Source organism: Cryptosporidium sp. chipmunk genotype I (assembly GCF_004936735.1).
Source record: "Cryptosporidium sp. chipmunk genotype I strain 37763 chromosome Unknown contig_17, whole genome shotgun sequence".
Classification (NCBI taxonomy): Eukaryota; Apicomplexa; class Conoidasida; order Eucoccidiorida; family Cryptosporidiidae; genus Cryptosporidium; species Cryptosporidium sp. chipmunk genotype I.
Window position 1 is genome coordinate 285,983 of NW_027125614.1, and position 15,411 is coordinate 301,393.

Here is a 15,411-nt window from a genome sequence, read left to right on the forward strand (position 1 = left end):
TTCAAATCATTAACTAAATGTTTTGTGTGATTTCTTTGTATTCTGCCTCTTTCTTGATTTCCCTACGTGAATTTGTGTTAAGACCTTCAGTGTAACTCGATGCCCCATTATCAAAAAAGCTTCCTCTACTTTGCTTCTTCTTAGGACATCCATCCATACTCTTTGGCCTCTTCCTTTCCTTCTTACAACTATTCTTTTTTTTATCGTTCTTTGAATTAGTCAAAATTGGTGTCGGATTTACTTCGGCCTCATCTTGGTTTTTCAAGATATTAGCCTCTATAGATTGCTTTAAAGCTTCCCTTTGGAATATATGAGACCACAAAGCTCGATATTCCTCATCCCTAGTACACCCTGGACAATACCAAGTTTTTTGTGGCTCATTAACTATTTTTAAACATAGGAAATGGAACCAAACACCATAAATACACTGATTTCCAGATTCACATCTGATCATATTATCTAGCACAGGCTGTTTACAGAAACAAAATTTGGATGTTTCATCCGAAATTGAGTGAAAATCATTGACTTCAATTTTTGGACTACAAGTTTGTACTGTGCTAACTTCTTCTTCGAGAACTTTTGCTTGAATACGTTTACTTTTGCGAACTTTTAGAGAATTAGAATTCTTCTGTAAATCATTCGACTTTCCAGCTTCATTATTTGAACCCTCATTAGACAAATTGACTTTTTGAAGCTTCATAAATGCTTCGCTAATATTGTTTCGGAGCATATTAGTCATTTCAAGCTCATCCTTTGCCCATTGCATCTCAATTGTAGCACAGTTTTCAATCATCATGGTAATATACCTCAAAATGCTGATGTAGGATCTCAGTTTATACTTTTTCTGCTCAACTGAATCAATTTCAGAAACTTCCTCAATACTAAATCCGTGATTTCTCTGCCTTTTAGAGTCCTTAGTTAAAACACATTCTTGGAATTGCTGTTCCAAATTCCACATAATTCTCGAAATATCATCTTCAATATACTCAATACACAACTTTGTATTATACTGAAGCCTTTGGCTTCTACAATTAGGAATCTGTGAGTCAAAGAAGTTGACTCCTTGATTATTGTATTCCGAATTATCCAAGTAGTCCGGTGTAACATCTTCTTTGTCACTTTCCACTACATTCCCCGGAACAGTTTTAACTGAATTCAGAAAACCCGTAGATATGTTATTTGAATAGAATTCTGTCTGGTATAGTGGCTCTTTCTTTTCTTGGTCTTCTGGGGAATACCAACTTGATGGGAACAAATAGGGGTAACTGTGATCTTGATTCAATCCCGTTAGATCAGAGAAATCACCTGGACATCCCCAGGAGTTATCCCAGTCACTTTCATCGGACGAAATTGAGGAGTCTGACATAAAAATATATTATTATTCCATCACAAGTTTATCAATAATATATAAAAAATATTGGGAAAAGGCGGCAAGTTTGAAAATCATATTAAACAGTACATTTGGAAAATCTACATGTTTGCTTACAACACCTAAAACCCCATTTTTTGGTCTCTAAATCGTAATAAGAGCCCCAAATTTGGGTGTGATTCGAAATGTACTCGTCTTCGACATAAATTGACGAGACAGACTTTTTTGTGGTTTTTGTGTTCAAGATGCTTAAGTCGTTAACTGTAGTCGGCCTTTCACTCAACTTCAACTTTGAAATGCTGGACTGATTATTTCCTTCATACTTTCTTGAAATTTCTTCTAACTTCCTGAGATTTTCACTATCTTTGTTTGATATGCTCGACTTATATAACATTTCCGATCTGGTAGGTAGTGCCTGCAAGTGTATACTTTCTCCTTGTTTATGCTTATTATATGCAAAAGCTTCCATAAGAAGTATCTTTGACACTTCTCCAGAATTCCTAATTGCATTGTCACCTCTATAAGTGTTACCAATATTTGAAGACTTATGAAATGGATTTTCTCTCATTGATCTGCTTTTTGGGTCATAAAAGGCAGAATTCAGATCTAAATTACGCAAGTACTTTGCAGTATCTTCTCTGATCCTCAAATTCCTAACGTTCGTCCTAGTTTTATCTGATGAAGTCCCAAAAGTTGTTTCATCAAAGTCTCCCATTTTTAGCTCATCCTTCTCGTCTAACTCCTCGTTCTTACTTGTAGGGTCATCCTTATTTTTTGACAAGGATTCCTCCACTTTTTTCGCTCTTTTTTGTCTGGCCAATTCCTCGACTGCCTCAAATTGCTCTACTATTGGCCTGTAGTCCTCAGGTCTAAATCCTTTCCATCTGTCTCTCTTCTCATCCAGATTTGTTGTTTTTCTAGCCTCTGGAATTATTTCGTCTGGGCAAATATCCAAATTACTCCACTTGGCACCCACTTTCCTTGGACGTTCCAAGCAATCACGTGCCTGATGAGTCATTGAACCACAGTTTGTGCAGGCTCCTTTTCTGTACTTCACGTGGATCTTCCCAATTACTCCCCTCTTTGTACCACTATCTAAGTCAATTCTTGCCTCATCTGTTTTTAATCTTTGGTGCTCTAAGCTACTTTCTTTCTGACTTATATACCAAGGAGCTTTCGCAATAAACTGGGGAATATGAGGATTCAATGTATCGTTTGATGTTGTATTCGCAGCTTTAATATCATTATTATCAATCTCTTCCACAACCAAATCTTCTCTTTCACTTAAGTTCATTAGTAATTTTAAGCTTTTGCATTATTCTATTTTCAAACCGTTTTGGCGCCAAACTCACTGTCAGAAAACATAGCATGCAAAGTCAATAAAAGCAGAGTGAAGGAGACAATTAATTAGCTAATTAAAACGGGATTATAATGCATAAAACTATTTATCATCTACTTTTAACCACTCACTGAATAGAACTTTGAAAAAGTAGTCTGGCCAAAGCGAAATACTAAGCCCAGAAATTAGGGTAATCCAAAGAAGAACATTATTATATAAAGGAATCCAAAGCGTATAGACGTCACTTCCGATTGTAAAGGAAGCAGCACAAACAAAAAGAGTGCAAATCCAACTGAATAAAGAAAATGCAACAGCAAAGCCAAGTAAGTAGTGGATGTGGTCAGCCATTAATAGGACCTTGACATTTACAACCAATATTACCAAATAATAGATGGTTGCTCCTACAATTGACTGGTTTGAACCAAACACATTTGTACTGTTTACTCCAAAAAGTATGTATGGGATTGTAAAGACGACAAAGATATGCCAAGCTGAGTCTAGTAGATATATTAAGCACACCTTTGAATTTAAAAACTTGTTATCAGGACCAAACCTGTATAAGTGTGGCTTGGATAGAGATTCAGATTTAGTAACGTCAAAGTCAAATATTGAAACCACAATGATCGGAACCGAGGAAAGAATCACATTGTAAACTTGGTACCAGTAGTCAAAATAGAGCCTAGTTCCACTCCAGAGAGTGAAAAATCCATAAATAAAGACAGGAATGCCAACTGTTAGGTTCTTGTAAAACATATATAAAGCCAATTTACATATTCTTCTATATGCAAGCCTTCCATGAACTAGAAGCAATACCTTGAGGTCTTTAAAAGATGTTACACCGTAATCTGCAGTTAGAAAAGCCTGGTTACCTTCAAGTCCTCTTATTCCTACACCAACATTGGCTGTCTGAATCATGTTGCAATCATTTGCCCCATCTCCAACTGCGAGAGTTACCTCGTCCATATGCTTCCTCACAATTCTGACAATGTTACCTTTTTGTGAAGGTGCAAACCTTGCAAAAACTACTGTATGGCATTTACAACATAATTGTACGAACAGTTTTTCAATTGAACTTATGCTGGAGGTGATTTCCTCGAATCTCTTACATTCAGAAGTGAAATCATTGTTCGCAAGTGATCCTGAGAAAATCTCAGCTAAGATAGCTCCATCAATAACAATTGAAAAGTTAGTTTCTTTTTTCTCAGAATTTGAACTACTAATTTTAACTTTCCTTAGTAATCTTTCGCTTTTGTCCGCCTCAAAGTCTATCCCTAGAGACTTGCTAATACTTAAAACCTTTTTTTTAATTTCAGATTTGCTAGAACATGTACGTTCTGTGAGTTCTAGGATCTCCTGCCCAGGAATCAGTAATCCAGCTGAAGCAGCAATTTCTCTGGCAGTCTCAACCTTATCTCCAGTAAGCATCCAAATCTTGATTCCCGCATCTCTCAAGCATTTAATAGTTTCTGGTACCTCGTCCTGTAGTCTATCTTCGACTCCAGTTACCCCTTGAAGTATAAGGTCTTTTTCTATTAAGGAAGCAACTTCCTGTAGAGATGATTCTCTATTCTCAACACTGTTAACTGCTAATTGGTACTTTTGGTTCCAATCTGCGAATTCTTCTTCTGAAATCTCCTTTTCAGTAACACAAAGGACTCTAAGAGCTTGATTGGCCATTTTATTTCCAATCTCCAGATCTTTTTGGAAGTTTTCAAGGTGTGACTGTTTCAACAAAGGAATCATTGTGGAATCTGCCCCTTTTGAAAAGACCATAATCCTTTCTCTGTAAAGCTCAGACATAGTGCCGATATCCTTCTCATTATTCTCAGAATTTAATCTCTTAATTCTCACTACGACGCTACTTCTTTTCCTATCACTAGTGAAAGGAATCTTTGCAAGTAACTCCACATCCAAAAGTTCCCCAAAAGCGTCCAATATCAAATGTTTAGTTTTTGGATTTGAGCATACTAAGGAAACTCCTAAGTACTGAGCTCCATAACATAGAGCAGCTTCGTCAGGAAATTGAGCTGAGTATAGAGGAAAATTGGAGCTTGTCGTTTGTCTTGTATTAGAGCTGTTATTGGAGATAGATTTGGAACTTTGGCTTGAGATTGACTTGATACTTGTCATAAAATTTGATCCAAGCCTGGACTTAGGTTTAATATCGGGATTAAAAGCAATATCAGAGTTTGATTTATTGAGACTTGTGGTTGGAAAGACCGTTTCCGGAAAAAGTTCAGATTCTATTCGTCCTGACTTATACAACATGCTGTACATCTCACCTTGGTTTTCAATAACAATGGAATTATTAACTGCAATACCAATCAAGAGATTACCAATTCTGAGGCCCTGGCTATTTCTGGACCTAATATCCAAGAATATGTTTTTATCTTTGATATTTACTTGGGGAATGACTCTTCCCGTAATTAAATTGTCCTCTTTTGAGGAAAAGGTTTCAATTGAACCATAATGAACTCCAGCAACACCCAGAGACTTGAACTCCATAATATTTCTAGTAAGAGTTCCTGTCTTATCCGAAAATATGTACCTAACTTGGCCAAGATCTTCGTTTAAATCGGAGTTTCTAGCAACAGCATAAGCTTTCTTCTCGGGATCATACATTGCTCTATCCCTAGAAATGAACTGGCCTTGAATCGCTTTAACAATCTTCATTGAGACCACTAGAGCGATTGGAATAACGTTCGCAAGTAAGACGATCCAAGTACAGAATCTAACAACAGGGACAAAGGAAATTGGAATAGCCTGGCCAGTGGCTCTATAAGACGTCTCATTAACGTCAGAAACCCCAAGATAATAAAGATTGTCAAATACTCCATCCAATATGTACTTGTATGTTATTAGAGAGCCAGTCATGCAGAGACAAAATAGGATAACCAGGACCACCAAAACCATTTTGTTTGTGAATTTATCAACGTTGCTCATCTTCTTGGTAGGCTTTAAAGAGTTCATCTGGATCTTTGACTCGTGTCCCGCATATACTATACAGCCAATGGCCCATTCTGTGGACCTAAGGATGCAACCTCTCAGGACGATATTGTCGAGATTTATAGGGAATTGGGTAATTGTGTTTCCCTGGGTGACCAGGCCTTCAGAAATGGGAGGCAGTCTTATGATCACAGTCCCATCAAAGTTATGTAAGTCTTTGCCAGGAGGTGAACATTCTATTAAGCCTTCCAGGTACCTCGCTCTCTTAATTACATCTTGAATATTGTTTCCAAGCATCCTGGTTGATTCCTTGTGGGAAAACCTTCTTTTTAAGTTGGACTCCCCATCCAAAGATGAAGTATCTATAAAAACATCCCCATTATCTGAGGAAGTTGAAAGAAGAACAATATCAGCAGGAATAGTCTCGTGGTTCCGTAGTATCACAATATCCCCGACTTTAAGCTCGCTGGAGCTTGACCTTTCTGACCCCTCGATTTCCAAAAACCACGAGTTTTTTATACTCGGTTTTTCACTATTTTCATTCTTAAAAGATATCACATGCTTGAGAGAAGGACTTTTGCTCTTGGGTTTTTCTGCCTCCTGCAAGTCACAAGCTAAAGTCCTTCCATGAATGTAATTAATAAATGGGAATCTCTTAATAACTATGACCTCTCTTTCATTCTCAATTCGGTCATTTTGGTGTCTGTTTAGATCTTCCCATCCATCCTTCAGAGCACCAACAAATAAAACAAAGACCAAAGGAAGTGCCAATGTAGGTATTCCATTTGTTGACGAAATTGAGGGAAATATCTGAAGCAAAGAGATGATAAGGAAATAAAAATTCACAGGTCTGCAAAACTGCTCAAAAAGGTACTTTGGAATGAAGTTCAGTACTGTGTATCTCGAAGTCCTAATAAAGTTCCCCGAAAAACTTCTAACTTGTCTGTTGTTTATCACAACCAGTCTTGGTCGGCTGCTCGTAATATCGTAAAGTCAATTAATTCCCGTCCAAAATTTATGTAAATTCGACTAAATACAACTTACCTTTCTTTCAACACAGAAAACCTCTTCGAGGCTTTCCCCAAAACGAACATATTCCGATCTCTGAGAATATATTCATTAATTTTACCTTTAATGGCATTTCTCCGAAAGTTGAATATTATAAAGACGCATTTTTTGTGGCGCTCAAACCAAAAAAAATCAGTTTTCACAATGTGTGAAAAAAAAGGCTTAAGCCTTCCACCAAAAAACGAGGAGCTTAGGAGAGAGGAAAAGGAGTCACTAGAAGGTGAGGCACTGACTCTAAGGCTCAATTTCAAGGATCTGGATGGAGCAGTTGAGGAGCTTTGTGTAAATTCCTCAACTGAGGTAGGATTTGTCAAACTTCTCATAGCCAAAAGTAAGAATGTGCAAGCAAAAGATATCAGGATATTCTACGAAGGCAAGAATATGATCAATCCTATGTCTTTGTGTGACCACCCAGGGGTTTCACCCCCTTCCGTTGACTTGGATGTTTACTTCAATCCAGTTTAGACTGTTCTAAAGGGGTGGGTAATCGTCATACAAGCGGTATTTGGGAAAAGAACATTTAATAAATAAGCAGTATTCAATATATTATAATACCTGTCTAACATATGATTGATAGTTTTCTATTAAATTCCTCAGAATTTGCTTAAATTGAGGGTCATTTGTTTGAGAAATTTCATTTAATAGTTTAAATGTCTCATCTAGGAGTCCATTGCCGGGCATAAATGATAAGAGCAAAAAGTAGTGATACCCAGAGAACAGGGAAATACTCCTTCTTGCGAATGAAATTGCATCTGGGTTATTAACAGCATTTGGGTTATTTTGTGTGAAAGCTGCTTTAGTTCCAGAAAGAACCAAGTCTCTTGTGACTACTACCACATTCTGGGGAATAATAATAGAACTTGTATCCTGGCCATGTTGATACCTCTGGCCTATTTGAGTTGTCCTCTTGTTTTGTTTATTGGAGTTTCTATCTATAAGGATAAGAGGAACTTCCCCCTTAATCAGTAACCTAAAAAGTGTCAGCTGAGAGCTTAGCAGTGGCTCTTCCTTATGAGAGTTGTTTAAAATTGAAAACCATAAGAAGGATGTGGCCACTTCAATTCCCATCTTGTTAAGTTCTTGTGATATGCTTGAAGAGGAGCTAAGGTCCGAAAAAGTTAGTATCTTAAAATATACACTCGTAATTATTTCAACTGACTGGATGTAAATATCCTGTTCGCTAAATAAATGCCTGTCTCCATTATACTCGAGCCAATGAATTGGAGTTGAGAGAGATGGAAGCAAGCTTGAAATCAGAAAACATAGAATGGGATTCTGAATACTAGCTAAAGCTTCTCTAAACAAAAAAGCTGAAGGCACCAAATTTACATATGACTTTATTCCAAAACTAGACGTAACTCCCACGGGATTTAGAATTACCTGATTTAGAATTTGTTTCGCCTCGCCCATTTTTTCCCCTTGAGTAGAACACAGTTTTGCTAGGAGTTCGAGACTCACTTTTCCTTTTGAGAGTTGGTTAATAATTTTCAGGAGTGAAAGCTGTATGGACATTCTGGCTTGATGAGCCTCTACTGAAAATGCTACATCCTCCAGCACTGCTTGTCTAAACCTTTCATCTACACTACATAAGGATGCAGGGGATGGCCAACACAACAACCATAGTTTCAAAATAGAGAGGAAAATCTCGGGAATCAGTGTTCCAAATATATTTGTAAAGTCAGACGAATTTCCATGTAGGGTTACTAGATGGCAAATTAAATGAGACATTTCCTCGCATGCTCCAGAGTATCTTGATCCTTGGAATGCCTTTTGCATAGAATTGTTAGATTCAATTAAAGATACCAAAAACGAGCTGCAAATTGGAACTATATAATTACATACTTCAGGACCCATAATCCGTATAAACCTATGCATAGGTGAAAGGACAGATATTTGAAGTCCACCTCTTTCTGAAAACAAAACAGAGTTTGGCCTTCTTGAAAGTAGTAAAAGAGTGTTTAGAGAAGCTCTCCAAAGATGGGACAAGGCTGGAGTCTGCTCAGTAAGAGCATCTGAGATCGAAGAAATCATTTGAACAAGTTCCATTGCACTTCTCCACTTAAGAAGGTCATTATTTGCATTATTTACACCCGAATTCTGTGAAATCTGCTCAATTAGCTTGTGAGATAGCTCCAACATAGGTTTTACAATCTCCTCATATTGGAAGACCACCTCTTGCTGCTCTGCTATGCTTTTTCTAGATTTAAGCTTGCTGAATAAAAGGAAGCCAATTGCCTCGCATATAGTGTTCAAAGACTTGGATCCCAGTCCACTTTTGAAAGAATCAACACAGTGATTCTCAATTGAACCATTTTCAGCGAGCTTAAGTATCAGGCTCAATGTCACATGTGATCTCAGTACTATTACTAACTTCGGAATGTATTCAAAGAGATAATTACTAAATGATCTAGCAATCCCGACAACTGACTTAGAAGATTGGTAGGAAATTGAGTAATGGGGATTGAGAAACCCACAGTTAGAGAGTAACACGTCAAGAATTTTGTTAAGAATCTTCTTGGCTTCATCATTCCAGATATTGAGTGACCCTCCACTATTGCTTCCAATGAGGTCAGTGAAGTTCCTAAAGATCTGGAGAATCGAGTTTCTCAAGAATATTTCCCTATGAATCCCCGATTCCGTTGGATTGTAGCACTTACAGTTGAAATACATAATCTCGGAGCAATCTAAAAGAGACCCAACAAATCTGATATAATGGCTGGAAATCAAAAGCTTCGAATCAGATAAAGAAGCGTTTCTGGACTTAAGCAGCTTTCTTTTTTCAGCCAAGGAGGCCTGTCCAAACTTTGCAATAAGAAAAGAAACTGAGTCAACCTGATTAAAACTTAAAGATTGAATTTCTTTAGTAAGATTTTTGAGAATCATTTCCATAAACTCACAAACTATCTCAGGCCTAAGATCCAAAAGAGAAAGAAATAGGGCTCCAAAATCTGGTAAGCTTTTTCCCTGATCCACAAAACCGGGAATATCAATCTCAGATTCACCTCCAATTTGGTAAAAGTAGTGAGAATCTGGCTTCTTAAGAGCATTAAATAAGGCAAACAGGACTCCTGATACAAAATTTGAGAAGAAAGAAGTATTATTCTTGAGATCCTGTGAAAGTCTTGAAATATAGGAGTCGTTTGGTGAGAGTACCAATGAAAAGTGAGTTAAGAACTTGCATGTTTCTTGTTTAATTTGCTTAAACTCTGAGCTTTCGACGGAGAGAATAATGTTCAAAGATGGAAGCAGAGTCTCGAGAATCTCCATTCCTATTTTAAAAGCAGCCAAATCACTTTCCTCTGCTTTTTTAGACTCCAGTTCCGAAGAAAGGTTTTTGATGGCAAAGAAGAGCTCATTTACAATTTTAAGAACAAAGTTAGCTCTGAATGATAGGAGAAATAGGCAAAAGTCTTTAAAAATATCTCCAAAAGGGCCTTGTTCTATGGAGATAATGGTTTCAGGATTCTCTAAAATGTGCCACTTCCCCAGGATCTGGGACTGAAAATACTCTAGATTAATATCCTTTATATTGAGTGTGATCTGGTTCTCAACCAAATATGAGATATTTAAATCTTTAAAGAGTTGAATTTTGAGCTTTGGAGGCATTCCCTTGAGGAGAATTGCAGATAAGAAGTTCAAAGTCTCAACAACAACGGGAGAATCAACGGGGTTCAGAAAGTTTAGGATGATAGACATAACCTCGTTGTTTACAGCATAACTTATATCAATCCAATCAATGAAGGATTCCATCATCTTCATGGACGAAGAAAGTAGTTGGATCGTATCTTTAGCAAAAGTCTGACTTTTGTGTTTGGAAACCACAAAAATCCAAGCTTGGACTATGTGATTTAAGTCTCCATTCACCCTCATAATGTCCTTAATCTTACGCCTTAGTGAGATTTCCTCAGCAGATTGCATCCCAATATTACTCACAATCATTTTGTCAAAAGTACACAATATCCTTATAAACATATCTGGCATCCAATCATTTGCTGTAACCAAGGAAACTATGTCTACAAAGGCAGATGGCCAGTTTTCTGGATAGTCCACATATATCATAGTCACATACAATTCAGAAATCTTGTTCTTTAAATAGCTTTGGGTATTTTCCATCCTAACTCTATCGCGGAGGTAGTCTGCCAACGCCTCCCTAACCACCTTCTTGTTCTCCATCGTTAGTTTACACAACCCTGTCTTATTTTCCTTGCCAGGAAAGGCCCCTATCATCTTAATTAGACTTCCAACACTCCAAAACCTAACATCATCATCAGTTCCAGTACTAAAGTGTTTAAGACATATCTTCCAGCCTTCAGATGATCCTAACACTAACTCGCATACCTCCAAACTCGTTAACCTCTCGGATGGAGTCGATCCTGGAGAATTTAATGTTTTTATCGCTCTCTCAAGATCGTCCATAATTCTGTCAATTACGACAAGTATTCTCGCTAATACAATCCACATTAGGCGGGAAAATGAAAAGCTCAATGAATATAGGGCAGGAAACTAATGAATGAGGAAAAAAAGTATAAGGTAAAAAAGATCAGAATTCAAAGCGGATCTGAGCTTGGAAATTCAAAAGTCCAACATCAGTATTAGGGGTGGTAGGAGGCTTATTTTAGTCCTCCTAGAATCCGTATGTCGCTTCTGAAATCGCAGCTTGTAAATTAAAAGCCAGAGGAACTTTTTCAATTTCCTCCCCACTTTGTTCCTAAGAAAGATTGAATTACTATATTTAGTTAAAATTTTGGAATATGGACCGTACAACTTTTATGGATGGCTTAAGAGCCTTCCATGAAAGTCAGGGTCGTGCATTTAGGCCCCAAAAGGTATCAGGCCACACTTTAGACCCATACAGAATGTTTTTGATGATAGTTGCAAGAGGTGGGTATTCCAGAGTGAATAAGAACTCCAGATGGTTTGTTTTTGGAAAGCCAATGGGGATTGATATACCAGAAGGAAAGCAACAGGAGGTAGGGTTTGGGATAAAAAATTATTACTTGAACTGGTTAAGGGAGTACGAAAAGGCATTAGACGATAGTACAAAGCTTGCAATGGCAGCTGAATTTGCTGCAAATAACCCAGATTTGGTTCCAAATCCCGGCCTTGCTTTGTCTTATTATAGCCAAGTTTCTACTACTAATACAAATGAAGAAGCTCCTTTAACTCGTTCAGCTGCTGCTTCGCTTTCTAGAACTAGAGGAGAAAGAACTAGCGAGCAAATGGAGAAGACTCAAGCAGTTTCAAATCCTTTACAGGTGATTGACTCTGCTGACTCTTTCTATTTAATTCCTTGCGAAAGTCACTGTATCCACAACAAACCAAAACCTCCTTCAAATCTTACAATTTACGACTTAGATGAACCATATGTTCCAAAGTACCCTATTACAGATGATTTATGGTACTTAATGGCGCATTTTAGGAATCCAGATTCTAAGATGGAGGACAAAATCCAGATTATTAACAATCTAATGGCCATTGCAGCGAATAAAAGACTTAACTTAAGCAGTTTCCCTTCAATTTTAAATGAATTTTCTGAAATAATGACTATTTCCACCTTTTTCATTGACTCTCTAATACTTAGAAGCAAGAAACTTCAAAGCGAGAGCCCCCTCGATATTAATCGTCTGAAAACCATGATTGAAAGAAGAGTTTGTCTATTGGATATTGTTTTAATCCAGAAACATCTATTGTCTTCTTCTTCTAGTTTAGTTTCTTTGATTCTCAGTGACAAGGAAAACTTGGAATTCATTTACGAAGTTAGTAGTTGCTCTAACATTGGCAAAAACTTTCTTAGGATCTCGACTTATCTCGATAACAAACCTGAAAATGACCAAGAAGCAATAAACCAAGGTGTAAATTCGTCTAAGACGAGTGATTATTTTAATTCGTCAGGCCCTGAGTCTTTATCTCATTCTAATACACTGAAATCCTGTTATCTGAGGGTTCCTGAAGCAATTAAGTCTTTTGAACAAATCAACAATTTCTATGCAGAAAACTCTATACAGAATAGAGAGTTGAATATAGTCCACTTGAGAGCGCTTTTGACTGCCTTACTTACAGTTTTCAGGACCAGTTCTGGTATAATCTTTTTATACGAGAGAAAGTTCCACAGTGAAGTTCTTCCATTGGTATTAGGATCCTCGAATTGTTTTCAAAAGATAAATCCCTGCACTGAGAAGGTTATAATTAAGCTTAATGCTAGTCCTCAGGTAGAACCTGAAACAGATAATAAAGAAAATATTTATGATTATTTTAGCCTTTACAAGGAAGGCGATACTAATTCAATGAATGAAATAAGTTTCAAGGCTGAACTGAATAGGGAAGCCAAATCTCGGAAACCCAATGAACCTGATTTGCTTGACCAAGTTTTGGAATACTTAAATTCTGAAACCAGGTATGCATGGACTACTCTTTCTTCTACAATGAACTCTCTCAACCAGCTCATTCCTGTTGTTTTTGATGACAGATTTGACGAAGTATTGAGCCTTATGAGCAGCTTTATCATGGAGATTTTCAGATCCTGCAAGACATGTTGTCAGTTTTCAATCCCATCATTGGCTAATTGTACGATAGAAGTGAGGAAAAATTCTTGCCTACTTCCCTGCTTGATATATAATAAAGAAGGAATCCAGCTTCTATCAGATACCTTAGAATTTGGATGTAATGTGATTTTAAACATTACTTCAGGACCAGCTCAAAGCAAAGTAAAGTGCAACCAAAAGCTCCTAAACTCTTTTTTTCAGACAATTTTAAAGTTATCGTCAACATGTATTGGATTTTACTCGTTCCTCAAAGATGAGGAAAACTTTAAATCTGGTATTTTTTGTTCAAATATTAAATCCATTAAAGATTTGTATGAGGAATTGGTCCTACCCATTTCTCTAGCAACTTTAACAACTATTTCAGAACATGTTTCATTTGGGAGAATCTTCCAATCATTCTCTAATCTAAACTACCACTATCTTCACCACCATACCCAATTCACTCAGTCCCTAATTGAAAGTCAACCCAACAGCCAAGCTATCAACCAGGAAATCCTTAACATGAGTGATAGTAATGATTCGTTTGTCAAAGACCAAATTTTGATTCTTTGGGGAAGAGAAACTATTGGTCCTGTTTTTGAGCTTCTTAAATCAGAATTAGATGCATTTGCTAAAAGCAAAGTGGAAAAAATACCAGTTTCTTGTTTAATGCTTTCTCAGTATATTATTTATATATCATCAGAATTAATGTCCTGGAAAAACTCCCAGAAGGACCCCAACCTACAGAAATTACACTGCAAATCTTCCAGGGAGATTGCAATCGGAATCTTGTCTCCATTTATTGACGTCCTAATTGAGCTAGCCTGGATTCCCTCAACCTTTAGAAACCTATTTTGGTCCATAATTTCAGAAATCTCCAACTTTGGAGTCTCAAATCCTTCTGTAACCTTAGGTATCTCTAAGTTCTCGGTCAGAAGTCACTCTAGAGATTGACTAGTTGAGAAATTAACATAGAAAAACTATTCATCTTAATCTATTTAGTTATTTTTGCCTATTTTTTTTTTTTACTTTTAAATGTTCTAATTTCCATCTTGCCTATATTTAGTTAAACAAATCATATAGAAAATTGTTATTCAAACAAACAATCGCAAAATAAAAATATCATATTCTATCACTCATATGATTACCTATTTCTTCTAGCCTTAAATCTAATCAATTAATTTGTTTCATGGGGAAATACTGGTAATTCTGGAACGTTGTTACTATTGATCATACTCTATTTCCAGGTTTTAAGTTAGTGATCTTCTATTTGTTTGGTTCTCCATTTTTCTAGACTTACCACTAGTTTGTTAGATCCCAAGTGTTGACAAGGCTTTTGTAACATTTGCTCTCTTTCATCTCTCCATTGTTGAACTCGAGTGGAAATATCCGAAAAAATCTGCTGAAGTCTAATTTTGTGGCCTGGAAGCCAAGTTTTATTTGAAAACTTTTCAATTTCGTCAACATCCTTGGGTGTTATTGTACAAAGGGCCTCAAGCTAAAAATTTAATCAAATTAAATTGTTAATACATGCGAAAGTAAATAATCTATAGGAGGAAAGGTTTGCCTTCCAATTTTTTGAAAAACTTACTGTATCGAATCCTGCACCAATAAAGTCGCCTGTAATTTTAGAGTTAATAAATTGTGATCTAAAGAAATCTATTACTGCAAATCTTTCCTGCTCAAATTCATACTCTAAAGAGGTTTTTAATTTATTTTCAGTTCAATTTAATATAAATAGTAAAAAAAAATAGTTGCATGCAAACACCGGTATCAAAAATTTTTCTTGCATGCACCTTAAAAATTACTTACCAGCATTCCAAATTCTTGAAAATCCTAAAAGATGCTCTCCATAATTCTTACACATAAAATCTACTATAAAATATGGGATATTTTCAGGATCTGACTCGTCAAACTCCTTTAAAAGTGCGCCCAAAAGTCAATCATTCTACCTTAAAAATTGAAATTATTTATCTTACCTGAAGTAACCTCTCGGTTATTTTCTCCATAGCAATCCTTCTGGCTGGGAATCCTTGTTCCATTATTACACTAATAAATTTTTTTCTCTTCTTTGCTCCGAAATGTTTAGGAAAATTCAAAAAAAAATTACAAATTAAAAAATATTTTGTGTGCATGCACATGTAATATTTGTATGCAATCCTTAAATA

General features: G+C 36.5%; 7 protein-coding genes across 7 annotated transcripts; 2 read left to right on the top strand and 5 right to left on the bottom strand.

The window, feature by feature from the left end:
- Window positions 1–13: 13 nt before the first annotated feature.
- Window positions 14–1,366, bottom strand: ELE39_001050 (Ing1 like PHD finger; the record flags this gene model as incomplete). Its single annotated transcript, XM_067344089.1, has 1 exon — window positions 14–1,366. The coding sequence occupies one exon, from the start codon at window positions 1,364–1,366 to the stop codon at window positions 14–16; it is 1,353 nt and encodes a 450-aa protein (XP_067200127.1).
- An 82-nt stretch (window positions 1,367–1,448) lies between these two features.
- On the bottom strand, window positions 1,449–2,663 carry ELE39_001052 (mRNA processing-related; the record flags this gene model as incomplete). Its single annotated transcript, XM_067344091.1, has 1 exon — window positions 1,449–2,663. The coding sequence occupies one exon, from the start codon at window positions 2,661–2,663 to the stop codon at window positions 1,449–1,451; it is 1,215 nt and encodes a 404-aa protein (XP_067200129.1).
- A 147-nt stretch (window positions 2,664–2,810) lies between these two features.
- On the bottom strand, window positions 2,811–6,748 carry ELE39_001053 (P-type ATpase; the record flags this gene model as incomplete). Its single annotated transcript, XM_067344092.1, has 2 exons — window positions 2,811–6,627; window positions 6,699–6,748. The coding sequence occupies 2 exons, from the start codon at window positions 6,746–6,748 to the stop codon at window positions 2,811–2,813; spliced, it is 3,867 nt and encodes a 1,288-aa protein (XP_067200130.1).
- Window positions 6,749–6,866: 118 nt separating this feature from the next.
- Window positions 6,867–7,187, top strand: ELE39_001054 (uncharacterized protein; the record flags this gene model as incomplete). The annotated part of the gene is made up of 1 exon (XM_067344093.1): window positions 6,867–7,187. One exon carries the CDS (start codon window positions 6,867–6,869, stop codon window positions 7,185–7,187), a length of 321 nt encoding a protein of 106 aa, XP_067200131.1.
- Window positions 7,188–7,268: 81 nt separating this feature from the next.
- On the bottom strand, window positions 7,269–11,183 carry ELE39_001055 (tRNA exportin type nuclear export; the record flags this gene model as incomplete). Its single annotated transcript, XM_067344094.1, has 1 exon — window positions 7,269–11,183. One exon carries the CDS (start codon window positions 11,181–11,183, stop codon window positions 7,269–7,271), a length of 3,915 nt encoding a protein of 1,304 aa, XP_067200132.1.
- A 290-nt stretch (window positions 11,184–11,473) lies between these two features.
- On the top strand, window positions 11,474–14,197 carry ELE39_001056 (protein with BRIGHT domain like HTH domain at N-terminus; the record flags this gene model as incomplete). Its single annotated transcript, XM_067344095.1, has 1 exon — window positions 11,474–14,197. One exon carries the CDS (start codon window positions 11,474–11,476, stop codon window positions 14,195–14,197), a length of 2,724 nt encoding a protein of 907 aa, XP_067200133.1.
- Window positions 14,198–14,498: 301 nt separating this feature from the next.
- On the bottom strand, window positions 14,499–15,285 carry ELE39_001057 (uncharacterized protein; the record flags this gene model as incomplete). The annotated part of the gene is made up of 4 exons (XM_067344096.1): window positions 14,499–14,741; window positions 14,835–14,938; window positions 15,056–15,161; window positions 15,223–15,285. 4 exons carry the CDS (start codon window positions 15,283–15,285, stop codon window positions 14,499–14,501), a joined length of 516 nt encoding a protein of 171 aa, XP_067200134.1.
- Window positions 15,286–15,411: the final 126 nt, after the last annotated feature.